Source organism: Staurois parvus, unplaced genomic scaffold (assembly GCF_062004578.1).
Source record: "Staurois parvus isolate SC_StPar_1 unplaced genomic scaffold, SC_StPar_1.0 ptg000387l, whole genome shotgun sequence".
NCBI classification, from domain to species: domain Eukaryota; kingdom Metazoa; phylum Chordata; class Amphibia; order Anura; family Ranidae; genus Staurois; species Staurois parvus.
In genome coordinates this window covers 7,462,986-7,482,218 of record NW_028318183.1, presented here as the reverse complement: position 1 = coordinate 7,482,218, position 19,233 = coordinate 7,462,986, and the positions used below count along the sequence as shown (strand labels likewise).

Genomic DNA, 19,233 nt, shown 5'->3' with positions numbered 1-19,233 from the left:
GTGGAGGGACTGGGAGAGAGGGGTGGCAGGTACTGAGCAATAGGTAAGATAGATGGGTCTGGCAGCAGCATTCATATTAGACTGAAGAAGGGATAGTCTATAGAGAGGTAGGCCTGTGAGAAGGGAGTTGCAATAGTCAAGGCAAGAGATAACAAGGGAGTCAATGAATAGTTTGGTAGTTTCATTAGTTAAAAAGGGGTGAGATCTATCTATCTATCTCACACACATAGATAGATACATTTTTTTAAATGATCTAAATAAGGCACAATAATACAAGAAAAACACTACACTGAAAATATTTCTTATATTTTTCAGTTTAACTGATGAAAACTCTTTTATTACGACTGCATTTTATAACAGGATGTGTTATTAAGCCATTTTCATAGAAACATTTTCAAAACCTTTTTTTTCCCAAAGGTATCAAGGGTTCAAAGCCTAGAGACTTTATAAATATATCTTTCAAAGGAGAGAGACAAGGCTAACATAACACAAAAGAAAAAAAAATAATTTATAATCTCCCCAATCCATGTTAACTTTTTTTTGGGTGGAGTTTCACTTTACATTTTCATAGGAAAATATTGTTCCTATTGTGTTTGTAAAAACATTAACAGTCATCGTCAGGGTGAGAACCAGATATGAACACCTTGTTTATTGCAAACGACTAAAGTAACAGTTACAGCCTTATTGCTTTAAAGTCTTTATGGCTATCTCCTCTTATGGTCACCCTTGGAGTGTGAATGGTTTGTGCTCTTGCTTGAAGATGGAGATCTGCTTTTTTCCTTTTTGGACTCCTCGCTCCTCTTATACGGATGTGTACTGTGCTTTCTTGAATACCTCCTTTCCTGGCTTCGATCCCTGCTATCCTTCTCATTGTGCGCTTTCCTGCTGTGCTTCTCCCTGTCTGACGGCAGGGTGTTCTTAATGGTGTTGATCAGAAAACGTTTGTTGGTGCTGGCTAGAGGACACTTCATCCTGTGGAGCACAATTATAGGAGATGTAAAGACATTTTCTTAAACCTTCAAAAGGAAATAGCAATGAGCTTGTCTTGTGCGCCACCTAGTGTGCATTTTGAGAATACTGAAAAAAAGCAAACACTTTTTGAAATTGCAAATTACTTGAATATTGTACTCTCTCTAATATCACATTTGTTTTAAAATATTTGTGGATAATAAGCATAAAATAAAATATATCATATTATGCATATAAATAAATATTTTGAAATGCATATGGTTTCCCCACCACATCCAGAAGGTTGTCAGTGGTTTACTCTGCAACATGTACCAAAGACTGAACCAATCTTTGGTGGACTGACCCTTTTTCAGCTGATAGGGTTCATTTAACCCTGTACTGATAGAAATATGCTATTGCTGACCTATCCTGAAAATACTAATTCCTAGTAAGGCAGTTCACTGGACGTATGAAGCAAAGGATGTCAGAGTAAGTCAAATTCCTAATCTGCATACTTCTACGTCAGATTACTGGCCTAGGCAGAATAGACAAGCAATCCTAGGCAGGATAGACAAGCAATCCTAGGCAGGATAGACAAGCAATTTGCATTTTCAGAAGGAGAGATCAGCAATAGCACCTAATTGTTTCATTCAGGAGTAGGTTTCCTTCAATCCAGTTATGTATTCATTAAAATGTTAAAACATTTACAGTCATGGCCGAAATTGTTGGCACCCTTGATATTTCTCCAGGAAATCATGTATTTCTCACGAAACGTATTGCATTAACACATGTTTTGCTATACACATGTTTATTCCCTTTGTGTGTATTGGGACAAAACAAAAAAAGGGAGGAAAGAAAGCAAATTCGACATAATGTCACACAAACCTCCAAAAATGGGCTGGACAAAAGTATTGGCACCCTTTCACAACTGCGGATAAATAAGAATGTTACAAGCATGTGATGCTCCTGTAAACTCACCTGGGGCAAGTAACAGGTGTGGGCAATATAGAAATCACACCTGAAAGCAGATAAAAAGGAGAGACGTTCACTTAACCTTTGCATTGTGTGTCTGTCTGTGCCACACTAAGCATGGACAACAGAAAGAGGAGACGAGAACTGTCTGAGGACCTGAGAACCAAAATTGTGGCAAAATATCAACAATCTCAAGGTTACAAGTCCATCTCCAGAGAACTAGATTTGCCTTTGTCCACAGTGCGCAACATTATCAAGAAGTTTGCAACCCATGGCACTGTAGCTAATCTCCCTGGTCGTGGACGGATGAGGAAAATTGATGAAAGATTGCAACGCAGAATAGTCCGGATGGTGGATAAGCAGCCCCAAACATGTTCCAAAGACATTCAAGCTGTCCTGCAGGCTCAGGGAGCATCAGTGTCAGCGCGAACTATCCGTCGACATTTAAATGAAATGAAACGCTATGGCAGGAGACCCAGGAGGACCCCACTGCTGACACAGAGACATAAAAAAGCAAGACTACAGTTTGCCAAAATGTACTTGAGTAAGCCAAAAGCCTTCTGGGAAAACGTCTTGTGGACAGATGAGACCAAGATAGAGCTTTTCGGTAAAGCACATCATTCTACTGTTTACCGAAAACGGAATGAGGCCTACAAAGAACAAAACACAGTACCTACGGTAAAATATGGTGGAGGTTCAATGATGTTTTGGGGTTGTTTTGCTGCCTCTGGCACTGGGTGCCTTGACTGTGTGCAAGGCATCATGAAATCTGAGGATTACCAAAGGATTTTGGGTCGCACTGTAGGGCCCAGTGTCAGAAAGCTGGGTTTGCGTCCAAGATCCTGGGTCTTCCAGCAGGACAATGACCCCAAACATACGTCAAAAAGCACTCAGAAATGGATGGCAAAGAAGCGCTGGAGAGTTCTGAAGTGGCCAGCAATGAGCCCAGATCTAAATCCCATTGAACACCTGTGGAGAGATCTTAAAATTGCTGTTGGGAAAAGGTGTCCTTCCAATAAGAGAGACCTGGAGCTGTTTGCAAAGGAAGAGTGGTCCAAAATTCCGGGTGAGAGGTGTCAGAAGCTTATTGATGGTTATAGGAAGCGACTGATTTCAGTTATGTTTTCCAAAGGGTGTGCAACCAAATATTAAGTTAAGGGTGCCAATACTTTTGTCCAGCCCATTTTTGGGGTTTTGTGTGACATTATGTCATATTTGCTTTTCTGCCTCTGTTTTATATTTGTTCCAATACATACAAAGGGAATAAACATGTGTATAGCAAAACATGTGTTAATGCAATACCTTTTTTGTGTGAAATACTTGATTTTCAGGAAAAATATCAAGGGTGCCAACAATTTCGGCCATGACTGTATAACAAACTGCATAGTACCCAACTTCCGTAGTCAGCTTCCTGTAACCCCCAGTACAGCAACACACATAGGTACACCCACCAGTACTAATCAAGTAGGATCTACTGTTGCTCCCACTGTCCAATCAGCTGGCTGGGACAAGAAGATGACACCATTGTATTCCATAACTTCAGGAGATAATGTAGTGTCACCCTCCTGGCACAGATTCACATGTTTTTCAGTAGGTTTCATACTTTAAAAAGTTTAGCTTTAAGACAATACAAGGGCTCAGAGAGAGGGAGTCAGGGCACTATCCCTTTGCACAGTGCAATCAAACCAGGAAAATGATTATTAAAAGGGAGATCAAATCAATGACTTAATAAATGTGCTGCTGGCTGGTGATGGGATGGGGGTGTGGGGTTGAATCCTTAACTAAGCTGCCCTGGTGGGTGACACTTGGGGGTTTATTTACTAAAGCTGGAGAGTCCAAAATCAGACTCCCTTCTGCATAGAAACCAATCAGCTTCTAACCTCAGCTTGTTCAATGAAGCTTTGGCAATGAAACCTGGAAGCTGATTGGTTTCTATGCAGAAGGGAGTCTGATTTTGGACTCTCCAGCTTTAGTAAATAAACCCCTTGACGTCCAGGATTTTGCTGAGTTCTAATACAGGCATGTCTGGATCACAACACCACCTTAACAGAATTATAAGTCTGTAAGAAAGAAAACACACAGAAATGTATTTCAACTTTGTATTTAGGTGTAAGCCTGGATGGGCAAATACCACTATGTGCCTACTATCAAGGTCTATAGCTACTAGTGAAGAGCCTTGTGAAAAAAAAAATGTAGTTTATACAGTCTGATTATCTGCAAATATATTCCCACAGACATTTTCTAAATCAAGTTAATAAAGTAAATAAGTACTATACAAGGACACTGTAGTGCAAATAGCATGTCTTCTGACTACTCCTGTCTGGCACACAGTCATAGGCCTGTATTGATTCCACAGAACCACTCCACTCACTCCCTGTGAGGACAAAGACTGTGTGCTCCTAACTTTAGATTCAACTGCTTTGTGTGTTCATCACCCTGTGTAACACTTTTTTTATAGTACCATACCTATTAATTATCTATAATTACATACATTTAGCAAACCCTTGCCACAATCTTTCATTCTCTTTATCCTCTGCAGCTTCCTCACCTTTCAACAATTTTATCATGTTCTTCTGCTGGCTACCTGGTCCTCTATACAATTTCAATATTTCCATATTATAAGAAAAATGCATAACAAGAAATCAGCTGCATATGTTTTTCCTCAAGCAGAAGAAACAAAATTGAAAACTGTAATTAAATAACTGTGGTAAGTATCATAGAACGTAGGTTATAAGGAAACTATTGAAACATTTGACTTGGTTGTAAAGAGGTTCCCCATACAAGTTTGTATTTCACCTTCTAAAACAGTGGGAACAGGGCAGATATATCATGTATTCGGATTTTGTAATAAGGTAGTATATTGACTGTTAGCAGCTATTTCGCAAAATTTGTACATCGTTCAGACATGTGACATCTCTTGAGTTCAATCTTGAGAAATGTAAGAAAGCAAGTGAAATGATGTACAGAGCATCTCTTCTAGGTTTAGAGCTTTTTTTTAAGAGAGAAGAGGTTATGGGGGTTATTTACTAAAGCCTGGGAGTGCAAAATCTGGTGCATAGAAACCAATCACCTTCCAGGTTTTATTGCCAAAGTGTAAGCCCTGGTTCACATATATGCGGTCATGCAGGCCGCGTTTTGCACAGGCACGAGAGCCCATTCATTTGAATGGACTCCCGTGCCCGTGACACTCAGGGAAGAAGTCCCTGCACTTCTTTGGAAACTGCAGTCCACACAGGAACCTCGGTTCCCAGTACGGTTGCGCTTTCCAGTGCGGGCTGCGTGGGTAGCCCGTGGGTCAGCATTCCTCCGCGCGGGTGGTGCGGCTGCACGGATTTTCCTGCGGATCCACAGAGGCACCACCCGCAGTGATGTGAACCTAGCCTTATTGAACAATTGAGGTTAGAAGCTGATGGGTTACTAAGCACAAGTGCACCCGATTTAGTAAATTTCCCCCAAGGAGTCAGGATGGGGAATGCAGTAGTCGAGATAAGTGGGTAAAGGATGAAAACGTAGTAAGAGAGAAATGAAAACAGGAGGAAAAATTGAAATATCATGGTGAAAAGGCAACATACTTTGTTTTATAGATTGGTTATGGTTCTCATTTGTGTTGTCTATACACTTTCAAGTTTTCATGCTAACCAGCTCCCTTGTTTGAGGACTAGACCATTCAGCCATGTACTCTCTATCTCAAGAGAACCAAGGCTTACTTTAAGTCCCTAACTAACCCAGGCATAGACACCACATTGTGGTTGGACATGAAGAACAATCCAACAGCCAACAAGATTTTGTTTGTGCCTGTGGCCAGGTCTCTAAGCATGAACTGTCACTTTAAACAACCATTAGGACCAATTTATACTTGCTTTTGCTGTATAATGCATGATTTGCGTTCTGATTGCACTTCAGACAGCAATAGACAGGCGGTGGGGAGGCACCATATCGCCTCCTCACTGCCTGTTTTACCCCCTAAATACCAGACAACTGTGTTGCAACAGCCTAAGACTGGACAACCATGTTTGCAATGCATGTGTACACCCCTGGCTGCTACTTCAGCAGCAAAGGGGGGGTGATCAACCATAGGGTCTTAAATGTCCCTCAAATGCAAGTGTAAACAAGGTCTTAAAGAATAAGTAAACCCGTCATTTAATATTCCTGATACGTTCCTGCTGTACTATGTACTTGTATGAAAAAGTATCCTGTTCTCTTTGTATTGCTTCCTTTGTATGAAATCCCTCATTGAGCTCTCCTCCAATGATCAAACTTTTGTTGAGAAGCTCCCCCTGCACACCAATTCACTGGGAAGATCAGTGCACTTCTGTTTCTACTCCTCCAGCTCTTTTGCACCTGAGAACAGAGGGAATGGGATCACTTTAAAAAAAAAGAGAAACATTTTTTATGTTTTTATATCTATACACAAATGTTTTTCCTTTAATTTTTATTTTAAAATGAATAGATTGTAAACCCTCACCTTGTAAAACAATCACTTTAAATGTCTCATTACTGCCCAAGTACCATTTGGGGAGATTTCCCTTGACTTCACACGGTAAACATGAAGAATCTCCCCCTATGACAAAGACAGTAATAAAAGCCCTGAAGGAGGCTCTAACCTTTCTCTATTTTACTTTCAGAAAAAATGTTTTTATTGCCATTTGCATCTCGCTTGGAAAGATTCTTCTCACTTCCAGTCCCAGTGACCACACCAGAAGAGAGACGCTTTTTTTTCCAAGAGAGACACAGACAGTCATACCAACGTACGAGTGGATCTACCCTTCTACATTCTATTCACAAAACTTTGTCTGAAGCTGGACATTAACCATTAGCCATTTGGCTATAGCTCATTCCTTCGGGTGGACACCATATGGCGTCCTTTCAGGCATGTTTAGTGTGCCTGCCCGCAGGGCTGCTCTGCAGCACGATCTGTCACCGACCATGTACCTCGGACACGGCCGATGACAGATCTGTTTACCGACCCCGTTGCTAGTACCATGTGACCTGCTGTGACCAATCACAGCAGGTCACATGACAGTTGTATACAATGGATGGCTTCCTTTCATGCCATTCATTATATACAAGTGTGTCTAGCTGTGAATGGTCACAGCAATCACATGCACAAGCTGGGCCAATCACAGCCCATCTGTGTCATGTGATTAGCCATGGCCAAATCACAGCTGAGCACAAAAAAAAAAAAATCCCGAATGAATCGATGTCATTCAGGTAAATGCTTGCTTATAGCAAAGTAATTCTTTGCTATAAGCAAATTGTGTAAAAAAAAAAATACTGATCACTTCCCCACAGTGTTACTATGGTAACATTATACTACTTTGGTCATAGTGAAATATGAAAAAAAAATCTTAAAAAGAGAAAAAAATTTAATAAAAAATTAAAACTAATAAAAAAATTTTTTAAAAAAAATTATCAATTTTTTTTTTTCGTACTGTCACCAGTCAGTATCCCTGATCACCGCCATGCCAGTTATATGACGCTGTACTGCACTGGTGACAGTATGTAAAAAAAAAATAGTGAAAATAATTTTTTTAATTTTTTCATTTTCCGAAAAATTATGACAAAAAAGTTACAACTTCAACAAACTCACCATGCCTCTTATGAAATATGTCGGACTGTGTACTTTGCAAAAAGTGGTCATTTGGGGGATATCTGTACTGTTCTGACATTCTTGGACCTCAAGTACTTCAGGATTCATCAATTTTCAGATATATCCCATAGTTTGTGAACTCTATACCTGTCCTACAGACTAAATAATAAATACTGATTTGGGTTATTTTCACCAAAGAAATGTAGCAGAATACATCTTGGCCTAAATTTATGAAGAACAATTATTTATTTGCAAACTTTTATAACAGAAACAAAGAAAAATGTGGGGTTTTTTTTCAAAATTTTCAGTCTTTTTTTGTTAATTTAGCAAAAATAAAAACCCCAGTGGCAATTAAATACCACCAAAAGAAAGTTCTAGTTGTGAGAAGAAAATGATAAAATTTTAGTTTGGGTACAATGTTGTATGACTGCGCAATTGTCATTCAAAGTGTGAGAGTGCTGAAACCTGAAAAATGGCCTGGGCAGGAAGGGGGTAAAAGTGCCCGGTATGGAAGTGGTTAAAGACGAAGCCTTACCAAAAGTTAATAAGGCTTGTTAAATCTGTTAAAATTGTTACTGAATTGGTTTCTTTTTAAAGTCCTTATTTTGGGCACAACACAAAACACGTCAGTCCCAACGCACATATTATTAATACCGTGCACAGAATTAATCCCACAAAGGGAATCTTGGGCGCATCAAGTATACAGCTTATACCCACTCCAGGGTGGGTGCTGTGGTTTCTTAGCAGTGTTGTCAGACAGCAAGCTCCTCCCATTGCTATCCAACAATGCTGAACAAAGGAGAGCAGCTTCTGACTAACTGCACAGAGGAGATGGAGGCGGTGCAGTCACAAGGCACACAGAGACAGCACAGCCCCACCTCCTCTGAATGCTGCAGACAGGATATCTGCAGCACTCCTTGCATGCATTCTTTGCCTCCTCTACTCTGTACAAATGAAAGGCTAAGCCTGCAACCTCCCACAGCCCCCTCTCTATTCTGGAGCTATTACTCCTCTGCTTCTGTCAAAAGACTGGGTCCACAGTTGTCAGCTAGTTCTCAGGAGATTACTACAGTAGTAGTTGGTGGCTTGTGTTGTGTGAATGACAGCGGCTGGGGAGCACCACCGCGTGTTGACAAAATGCTGGTAGGTACTACAGTTGCCTGAGAGGAAAATGTGAAGTATCTGCCATCGTGTGCTGTTTTTGGCTTGGGTTTTTGTGAATGCCAGCACGACTCTCCTGTCACTGACACAAAACAAGCTGCCAACTACACAGAGATACATGGAAAAGAGAACATGAGGATTGGGAATAGGCTGTGGCTTCTCTGCTACATGTACCCCTCCCCCCCCATAAGAACACCCATAATTTGGTCTACTGTCCGGAGTGGACATACAGTCAGCATTAAAAGTAATATAAATGGCATTCAAACCACTTCACCAATTTTACATAGACAAGAGCTATGTGCACAGGGTTCCCTTGGGGCTTTAACAATCCTAGCTTTTGGTAAGAGTTACAGTGCCTTGAAAAAATATTCATACCCTTTGAAATTTTCAACATTTTGTCATGTTACAACCAAAATCAAATGTATTTTATTGGGATTTTATGTAATAGACCAACACAAAACAGCACATGATTGTGAAGTGGAAGGAAAATGATAAATATTGTGCATTTGTATTCCGACCCCTTTAGTCTGATACCCCTAACTAAAATCTAATGGAACCAATTGCCTTCAGAAGTCACCTAATTAGGAAAGAAGTACAGGAGTCCACCTGTATGTAATTTAAACATGAAACATGGTGGTGGCAGCATCATGTTGTGGGGATCCTTTTCTTCAGGGACAGGGAAGCTGGTCAGAGTTGATGGGAAGATGGATGGAGACAAATACAGGGCAATTGTAAAAGAAAGCCTGTTAGAGTGTGCAAAGACTTGAGACTGTCGCGGAGGTTCACCTTCTAGCAGGACAATGACCCTAAACATACAGCCAGAGCTACAATGGAATGGTTTAGACCAGTGGTTCTTAACCTGGGTTCGATCGAACCCCAGGGGTTCGGTGAGTCAGTCTCGCGGGTTCGGCGGAGGTGAAGACCCACACCCGACTCATATGATTCGTGATGACATGCCCCGCTTGTCCATCATTGGCTGCAGGTGGTCACGCAACATCGCTTAGCCCAGTGGTCGGCAAGCCGTGGCTCGCGAGCCACATGCGGCTCTTTACACGCTTTAATGCGGCTCTTGTGTGCCGGGCGCCCACTCCCCTCCCTCCTCTCGGGCGGCAGGGACTCTGCAGCGTGATCCAAAAAAAAAAACAGCCAGGGCAGCGCGCTCAAATGCAATGATTGGCCAGTCTCGCTGCCACTCACATCCTGATAGCCAGTGATTGACTGTCAGGATGTGTGTAGGCGGGGCAGCGTGACGAACGTGAGAGGAGCTAGGCTCCTCTCACAGTCCGCCCTGAAGACCGGAACGGCACGGGAATACGGCGAGAGGAACGCGCGGAGCAAAGGTAAGTGAACTGACACAGGGGGGACTTGGCTTACTACTTGCTACTTACTTACTACTACTATATGAGGGATGAATTAATATGGGGGATGAATTACTATAGGGGGGATGAATTACTATATGGGGGATGAATTACTATATAAGGGATGAATTAATATGGGGGATGAATTACTATAGGGGGGATGAATTACTATGGGGGATGAATTACTATGGGGGATGAATTACTATATGAAGGATGTATTACTATGGGGATGAATTACTATATGGGGGATGAATTACTATATGGGGGATGAATTACTATGGGGGATGAATTACTATATGGGGGATGAATTACTATATGGGGGATGAATTACTATGGGGGATGAATTACCATATGGGGGATGAATTACTATGGGGGATGAATTACCATATGGGGGATGAATTACCATATGGGGGATGTATTACTATGGGGGATGAATTACTATATGGGGGATGAATTACTATATGGGGGATGAATTACTATGGGGGATGAATTACCATATGGGGGATGAATTACTATATGGGGGATGAATTACTATATGGGGGATGAATTACTATATGGGGGATGAATTACTATATGGGGGATGAATTACTATATGGGGGATGAATTACTATATGGGGGATGAATTACTATATGGGGGATGAATTACTATATGGGGGATGAATTACTATATGGGGGATGAATTACTATATGGGAGATGAATTACTATAGTGGGGATGAATTACTATAGTGGGATGAATTACTATATGGGGGATGAATTACTATATGGGGGATGAATTACTATATGGGGAATGAATTACTATATGGGGAATGAATTACTATATGGGGGATGAATTACTATGGGGGATGAATTACTATGGGGGATGAATTACTATATGGGGGATGAATTACTATAGGAGGGATGAATTACTATATGGGGGATGAATTACTATATGGGGGATGAATTACTATAAAACAGTGGTTCTTAACCTGGGTTCGATCGAACCCCAGGGGTTCAGTAAGTCAGTCTCGCGGGTTCGGCAGAGGTGAAGACCCACACCCGACTCATATGATTCGTGCAGTAAATATCCATTATTATGTTTTTGTGTGAAAATCATGTTTTAATGGTTTTGTTCTTAACGGTTTTGTTCATATTGTGCACCTATGTATAAATATATACCTATGTTTTGAATTTTAAAAATCATATTTTATTTTTCCAATTAAGAAGGGTTCGGTGAATGCGCATATGAAACTGGTGGGGTTCAGTACCTCCAACAAGGTTAAGAACCACTGGTTTAGGTCAAAGCATATTCATGTGTTAGAATGGCCCAGTCAAAGTCCAGACCTAAATCCAATTGAGAATCTGTGGCAAGACTTCAAAATTGCTGTTCACAGACACTCTCCATCCAATCTGACAGAGCTTGAAATATTTTGCAAAGAAGAATGGGCAAACATTTCACTCTCTAGATGTGCAAAGCTGGTAGAGACATCCCCAAAAAGACTTGCAGCTGCAATTGCAGCGAAAGGTGGTTCTACTCAGGGGGGCTGAATACAAATGCACACCACACTTTTAAGATATTTGTTAAGCAATTTGAAAACCATTTAACTTTTCCTTCCACTTCACAATTATGTGCCACTTTGTGTTGGTCTGTCACACAAAATCCCAAGAAGATACATTTACGTTTTTGGTTGTAACATGACAAAATGTGGAAAATTTCAAGGGGTATGAATACTTTTTCAAGGCACTGTATTCTAGAATAGCTCCTGCAAATCATCCGTTCAGTTATGTTTTTGCTAAGAAAAAATGGATGCAGTTTACATCAGTTATCTTCCATCTTCTGTTTAGTTCTGGTCCGCTGACATCCGTTTTTCATCCATGTACATATGTTTTTCATCCACTTCTGTTTTTTTAAATGGAACAAAAATGCAGACTTGTTCCATTTTAACAAGTAGACCTTAATGGAAGCAGATGAAAAAATTATCAACAGATGGATGAAAAACAGACAAACAGAAAAGGGGCCTTAAGATGAACCTGTGTCCACACTCGACTAAACTATTTACAGATTCTGGACAAACTGTAAAAGAAAATTAAAAACAAGCCTTGATTCATCTCTGTAGCATTAAATATTGTGAAGAAATGAATTTTCAACATGCAGAACATAGGTACTGGAGAGATCTTGACAGCCTGCCAGCCCTCTAATGTAAACAACCTGTGGATGTTTCTATGCTGTTAATTACTATTATTATTATTATTATTATTATATAAACTTTATAAAGTGCCAACAGTTTGCACAGCACTTGGAGACAGCACAGTTACAATACAATAGTCACACCACTTCTTAAAACTCAATCTATCCAAAACTGAGCTCATATTTCCTCCCCCACGTGCCTCTTCCCCTGATTTCTCGGTCAGGATCAATAGCACCACTATCAACCCATCCCTGTATGCTAGAGTGCTAGAGTAATCCTGGATTCTGAACTATCCTTTCAGGCCCACATCCAATCCCTGTCCAAACCATGCCGCCTCAACCTCCGTAACATCTCCAGAATACGCCCCTTTTTAACCAATGACACCACAAAGCTCCTAATTCACTCCATGGTCATCTCTTGCCTCGACTACTGCAACTCCCTCTTCATTGGCTTATCTTTACATAGGCTATCCCCCCTTCAGTCCATCATGAATATTGCTGCCAGGCTCATCCACCTTACCAACCGTAGTGTCTGCTACCCCTCTCTGCCAATCCCACTGGCTTCCACTCGCTGAACAAATAACTTTCAAAATGCTAACAACAACTTACAAAGCCATCCACAACTCTGTCCCCAGCTACATCACCAACCTGATCTCAAAATATCAACCAAACTGCTCTCTTCGATCCTGTCAAGACCTTCTGTTCTCTAGTTCCCATGTCACCTCCTCCCATGCTCGCCTCCAGGACTTCTCCTGAGCTTCTCCCATCCTATGGAACTCCCTACCCCAATCTGTCTGGCTGTCTCCTAATCTATCCACCTTTAGACGATCCCTGAAAACCTCTTTAACCGGTTGCCGACCAGCCACAGTACACCGCTGCGCAAAATCACGTATATACAGTGAAGGAAATAAGTATTTGATCCCCTGTTGATTTTGAATGTTTGCCCACTCACAAAGAAATGATCAGTCTAAAAATTGAATGGTAGGTGTATTGTAACACTGAGAGACAGAATAGCAACAAAAAATTCAAAAGAAATGCTTGTCTAACAAATTATGCACGGATTTGCATGTTCATGAGGGAAATAAGTATTTGATCCCCTATCATTCAGCAGGATTTCTGGCTACCAGGTGTCTTCCATACAGGTAACAAGCTAAGATTAGAAGCAGTCTCTTAAAAGGGAGTGCTGCTAATCTCATTTTGTTACCTGTAAAAAAGACACCTGTCCACAGGAGCAATCAAACAATCAGATTCCAAACTCTCCACCATGGCAAAGACCAAAGAGCTGCTGTCCAAGGATGTCAGGGACAAGATTGTAGACCTACACAAGGCTGGACTGGGCTAACAAACTATCGCCAAGCAGCTTGGTGAGAAGGTGACAACAGTTGGTGCAATCATGCGCAAATGGAAGAAACACAAAACAACTGTCAGTCTCCCTAGGTCTGGTGCACCATGCAAGACCTCGTGGAGTGTCAATGATCATGAGAACAGTAAGGAATCATCCCAGAACTACACGTGAGGATCTTGTCAATGATCTCCAGGCAGCTGGGACCACAGTCACCAAGAAAACAATTGGTAACACACCACACCTACAAGGATTGAAATCCTGAAGTGCCCGCAAGGTCCCTCTGCTCAAGAAAGCACATGTCCAGGCCCGTCTGAAAAACGTCAAAATCGAGCTCTATGGCATCAACTCAACTTGCAGTGTTTGCAGGAGGAGGAATTCTGCCTATGACCCCAAGAACACCATCCCAACTGTCAAACATGGTGGTAGTATTTGGGGGTATTTTTCTGCTAAGGGGACAGGACAACTGCACCACATCAAAGGGGCAATGTACCATCAAATCTTGGGTGAGAACCTTCTTCCCTCAGCCAGGGCATTGAAAATGGGTCGTGGATGGGTGTTCCAGCATGACAATGACCCAAAACACATAGCCAAGGCAACAAAGGAGTGGCTCAAGAAGAAGCACATTAAGGTCCTGGAGTGGCCTAGCCAGTCTCCAGACCTTAATCCAACTGAAAATCTGTGGAGAGAGCAGAAAGTTCGAGTTGCCAAATGTCAGCCACCAAACCTTAATAACATGGAGAGGATCTGCCAAGAGGAGTGGGCCAAAATCCCTTCTGAGAAGTGTGCAAACCTAGTGGCCAACTACAGGAAACGTCTGACCTCTGTGATTGCCAACAAGGGATTTGCCACCAAGTACGAAGTCATGTTTTGTGAAGGGGATCAAATACTTATTTCCCTCATGAACATGCAAATCAGTGCATAACTTGTTAGACATGCATTTCTGTTGAATTTTTTGTTGCTATTCTGTCTCTCAGTGTTACAATACACCTACCATTCGATTTTTAGACTGATCGTTTCTTTGTGAGTGGGCAAACATTCAAAATCAGCAGTGGATCAAATACACATTTCCTTCACTGTATACGTGATTTTGCATATCGGGTAGGGGGCGCGCGCAAGGCGTGCGGCCACGGGTTTCAATCACTGGGTCCCGGCCGGTCATTAAACAGTGACAGAGAGCACAGCTGCATTGTTTTCAATGCAGCTCTGCTCCCTGTCAGTTCCCAGCTCACTGTTCCGGAGAGCAGAGCTTAGCTTTCCGGGACAGCTTGCAATAGTGAAGTACACCCCCCCCCACTAGTAAAACACTCCCCTCACATAGTTAACCCTTTGATTGGCTAAAAAAGTTAACTCCTTCCTCTCCAGTGCCATTAGTACAGTGTCAGTGGTTTTATTTTTGCACTGATCACTGTATTGGCGTCACTGGTCATGTCAGTGACCCCAAGTCAGTTCTTCCCCGGTGTCAGAATGTCCATCGCAGTCCGGCCATAAGTCGCTGATCGCCGCCATTATTAGTATAAAAAACAATAAAAATTCAAGTATATATACCGCCATTTGTAAATGCTATAACTTTCACGTAAACCAATTAATTTACATGTATTGAGATTTTTTTTTTAGCAAAGACGTAGCAGAATACATTTTGGCTGAAATTTGACAAAATTTGATTTTTAAAATTTTTTTACTGGACATGTTTTATAGCAAAAAGTCCAAAATATTTTTTTTTCTCAAAATTGTCATTTTTTTTTTAATAGCGCGAAAAATAAAAAACGCACAGGCGATCAAATGCCATCAAAAGAAAGCACAATTTGTGGGGAAAGAAAGATGTCAATTTCATTTTGGTGCAGCGTTGCATGACTGCGCAATTGTCAGTTAAAGTAACAAAGCGCCGTAACACAAACCGCTTATGTAACCGCTTCCTGACCTCCCAATAGCAGAAATACTGCTACAGGGCAGCACAGGTGCGCAAAATCACATATATATACGTGATTCATGCTCCTGTGGTTTTCACGCCCCTCCCAGATGGCGTCAGATTGCCCGTCAGTACACCAGTCATCACAGGAACATGCTCATACACAATAAACCTCCATTACTAGTATAGTGTCTGAAAGAATCAATATCTTTGATCAGATCAGCACTATACCAGCGTTCACATTAGTATAGCGTCCCCAAAAATGCAGCGTTAGCGAGATCAGTCCCGGCACCTGCATTTAGCCCCTACGCTTACCCCCCCTTCTCCCCCAGCAAGTGCAGTGTCAATAGGTCACTGTCACTTGATACATCGCACACAAAACTGAGGTTGGCAGAATCAGGTCTGATCTCTGTTAGCACTTGTCGGTAGAGTGCCAGTACTAGTTCCGAGCTACCCTTTGGTAAACTGGTGAACACCAGCGATCTAGTACATCCTGGTCTTTCACATACCTCTTAGATTGTAAGCTCCCAGGATCAGGTCCTCCTAACCCTCTTGTATTGAACTGTATTGTTGCTGTATTGTCTCCCGTTATATTGTAAAGCGCTGAGCAAACTGTTGGCGCTATATAAATCCTGTACAATAATTATAATAATACCAGCACTGCAGTATGACTTGGCGACGTGGCGAGTCCCATAAGTGCAGTACAAGCTGGTGTGGTGGCGAGCACAAGTATTGTTCGGATTTACAAGGGAAAAGATAATCACGTGGAGCCCCCCAGATGTACAGACTACATGGGGAGCAGTGGCAAGATAGTTTGGGACTTGGTGTCATCCTTCTCCATATGGGGTACTACTTATACGTGGACAATTTTTATTCAAGCGTGCCACTATTTAGAAATTTGTACAATCTTGGAACTGGCGCTTGTGGCAAAGTGTGACCTAATGTGTGCCCACCATTAGAAGTGGGTGGATGCAGGGCGGTATATTCCAATGGTGGGCATGCCACACACTTTTTCTGGCAGAGATTTCTTCTCTTTTTTTCCCATTCAGTCCTCAGGCTGCATACAAAAAAAAAAAACAAAACAAAAAAAGAACATAGCATATACAGGAATACCTCGGTTTACGAATGCCTCTGTTAACGTAATTTTTGGTTTACGAATGAAAATCCATTGAAAATAATGCCTCGGTTTACAAATTTTTTAATAATTTTTTTCACAATACTAAGTGTATGTCAGTGCTGATTTTTAAATGCAATTGCCATCTTTTTTTTTTTGTACAGTATAGCTCACAACATTAGCTGTCAGTTTCCTGGAGCTAACGAATACTTTGTATCTTTTAAGAAACTGAAAGGAAACATTGTATCTTTTAAGAAACTGACAGAAAACATTGTATCTTTTAACTTGGGGAAATAAACTAAAAGAAACTTTCTCTTCCGGCTGGAGGTGGAAAGTGACTGCTGAATTTCTGAACTATTGTATAGTGAAGGAAAAAAAAACCAAAACGATAATTACATTTAAAAACTGGCACCTGACAGATGAGTGAATTGCCTGCAATTAAAATTTTTTTTTTCTTTTTAATTACCAGCAATTCTTTTACATTCATCTGTCAGTGGGGAACCCCGCTGACAGCTGAAACATTAACACATGGTTGTCACTACTAAAATACCAAGTTAATAAAATAACTCATGTAGTATTTTAGTAGTGTTTACGGGTTTTCTGACCTTCTGAACTGATTAATTGGTTTTCAATATGGGAAACAGTGTTTCGGTTTACGAATTCTTCGCTATATGAAATGTCCTGCAGAACGAATCAAATTCATAAACCGAGGTACTGGTACATCACTGGACTTTGAATGGTTATACCAGGATGATGCCTACAGCTGCAGGCATCATCCTGGTAGCGTTTTTTTCAGCCAGCGATCAGCTTTCATGTAAAAGCAATCCTAGTGGCTAATTAGCTGCAGGATTGCTTTTACAAGCAGCAGAAGACGATGCCCCTCTCCCCCACTGACTTCCACGGCCTTCTTGGGCAGTCCCGTGCCATCGGGCCAACCTAAGAATGCAGTCGGTGTTTCTGCTACCTGACCATATTGCTTATTGGAGACCAGAATGGTGCCGATCATCTCTATAGCCTAAGAAATCGGAAGCTACGAGCATTTCATCACTTCAGTTTCACAGGATGTAAACAGCGCCATTTGTAAATTGGGAAAGCATCTGATCACCCTGATCTTGGTTTAATTAGATAATGTAAGGGCAGAGGAGATATCTAGAGTCTGATAGAACCCAGATTTCTCAAAAAAGAATATATGACAATGCCCATTGAAATTATGGGGGATATTTGCATTCCATGTGATAGCATTAAAAGTGATCAAAAAAAATGAAGGGGACAGTGTGAAAATAATAATAAAAAAAAAAAAAGTACCCTCGCCCCCCTGCGCACACGTGCATCTGCGTTCGTGAGCACTGACCCTGTGCCAGTATGGAAACAGCAGTTGCACCATACATGTGAGGTATCGCCACGAATGTCAGATCGAGGGCAGTAATTCTAACACTAGACCCGCTCTGTAAATCTAAAGTGGTAGCTTGTAAAGGCTTTTAAAACGTTGCCTATGGATATTAAAAACGTATGCAGTTTGTCGCAATTGCACGGGGCATGTGCAGTTTTAAAGCTTGGTATCTATTTACTCGGCATACCATCATCTTTTATATTTTACCAAATAATTGGCCAACATTTAGTATTTTTGTGCATTAAAAGTAAAAAAAGTATATTTTTAAAAAAAAAATTGCGTTTGAAAAATCACTGCGCGAGTACTATGTGACATAACACAATTGCAGCACCCACCATTTTATTCACTAGGGTGTCTGCTTTAAAAAAATATATAATGTTTGGGGTTTAAATTAATTTCCTAGCAAAAAAGACTGATTTTTTTCATGTGAACAAAAAAGTGTCAGAAAAGGCTTGGCTTTCAGGTGGTTAGAAGAGTGAATGATGTGTGGCATAAACTTCTAATGCTGGGCATAAAATGCCCCCACCCCCCAAAACGACCCCTTTTTGGAAAGTAGTCACCCCAAACTATTTTCTGAGAGGCATGTTGAATCAATAAAAGAATTTATTTTTTTTACCACAAGTTTTTGGAAAATGACAAACAAAAAAAGTTGTTTTTTTTTTACACAAAATTGTCATTTAAATGATTTATTGCTCACACATGACATGGGTATATGTGGAATTACTCCCCAAAATACATTCTACTACTTCTCCCGAGTATGGGGGTACCACATGTAAGAGACGTTTTGGCAGTCTAGCCAAGTACAGGACCCCAAAATCCAATAAGCACCTTCAGGCTTTTAAAGGGCTTTATTTCCTCATTACACTTCCTGACTACCTATCACAGTTTTGGAGGCCCTGAAATGCCAGGATAGCACCAAACCCCCCCCAAATGACCACGTTTTGGGAAGTAGACACCCCAAGGAATTTGATCAGAAGCATGGGGAGTATTTTGCAGATCTCGTTTGTTGCCACGAGTTTTTGAAAAATGAAGCAAAAAAAACAAAAACATATTTTTTCTTTTCTTTTTCTATATTTCAAAACCTTGTGAGAATAAATGAGATCTGCAAAATACTCATCATGCCTCTTTTTAAATTCCTTGGGGTGTCTACTTTCCAAAAAGGGGTAATTTCGGGGGGGGGGGGGGGGAGGGGGGGTTTGGTGCTATCCTGGCATTTCAGGGCCTCCGAAACTGTGATAGGTAGTGAGGAAGTGAAATGAGGAAGTTACGCACCTTCAGGCTTTC

At 41.2% G+C, this 19,233-nt stretch overlaps 1 protein-coding gene across 1 annotated transcript in view; it reads right to left on the bottom strand.

Annotated features, from left to right (window-relative positions):
* Nucleotides 1–298: 298 nt before the first annotated feature.
* The window catches only part of POLR1D (RNA polymerase I and III subunit D), a 33,520-nt gene continuing 14,585 nt past the window's right edge, over nt 299–19,233 (bottom strand). The window contains exon 3 of the mRNA XM_089685839.1: nt 299–972. Coding sequence (XP_089541965.1) covers nt 705–972 — 268 coding nt within the window. The 3' untranslated portion in view covers nt 299–704. The remainder of the gene's footprint in view (nt 973–19,233) is intronic.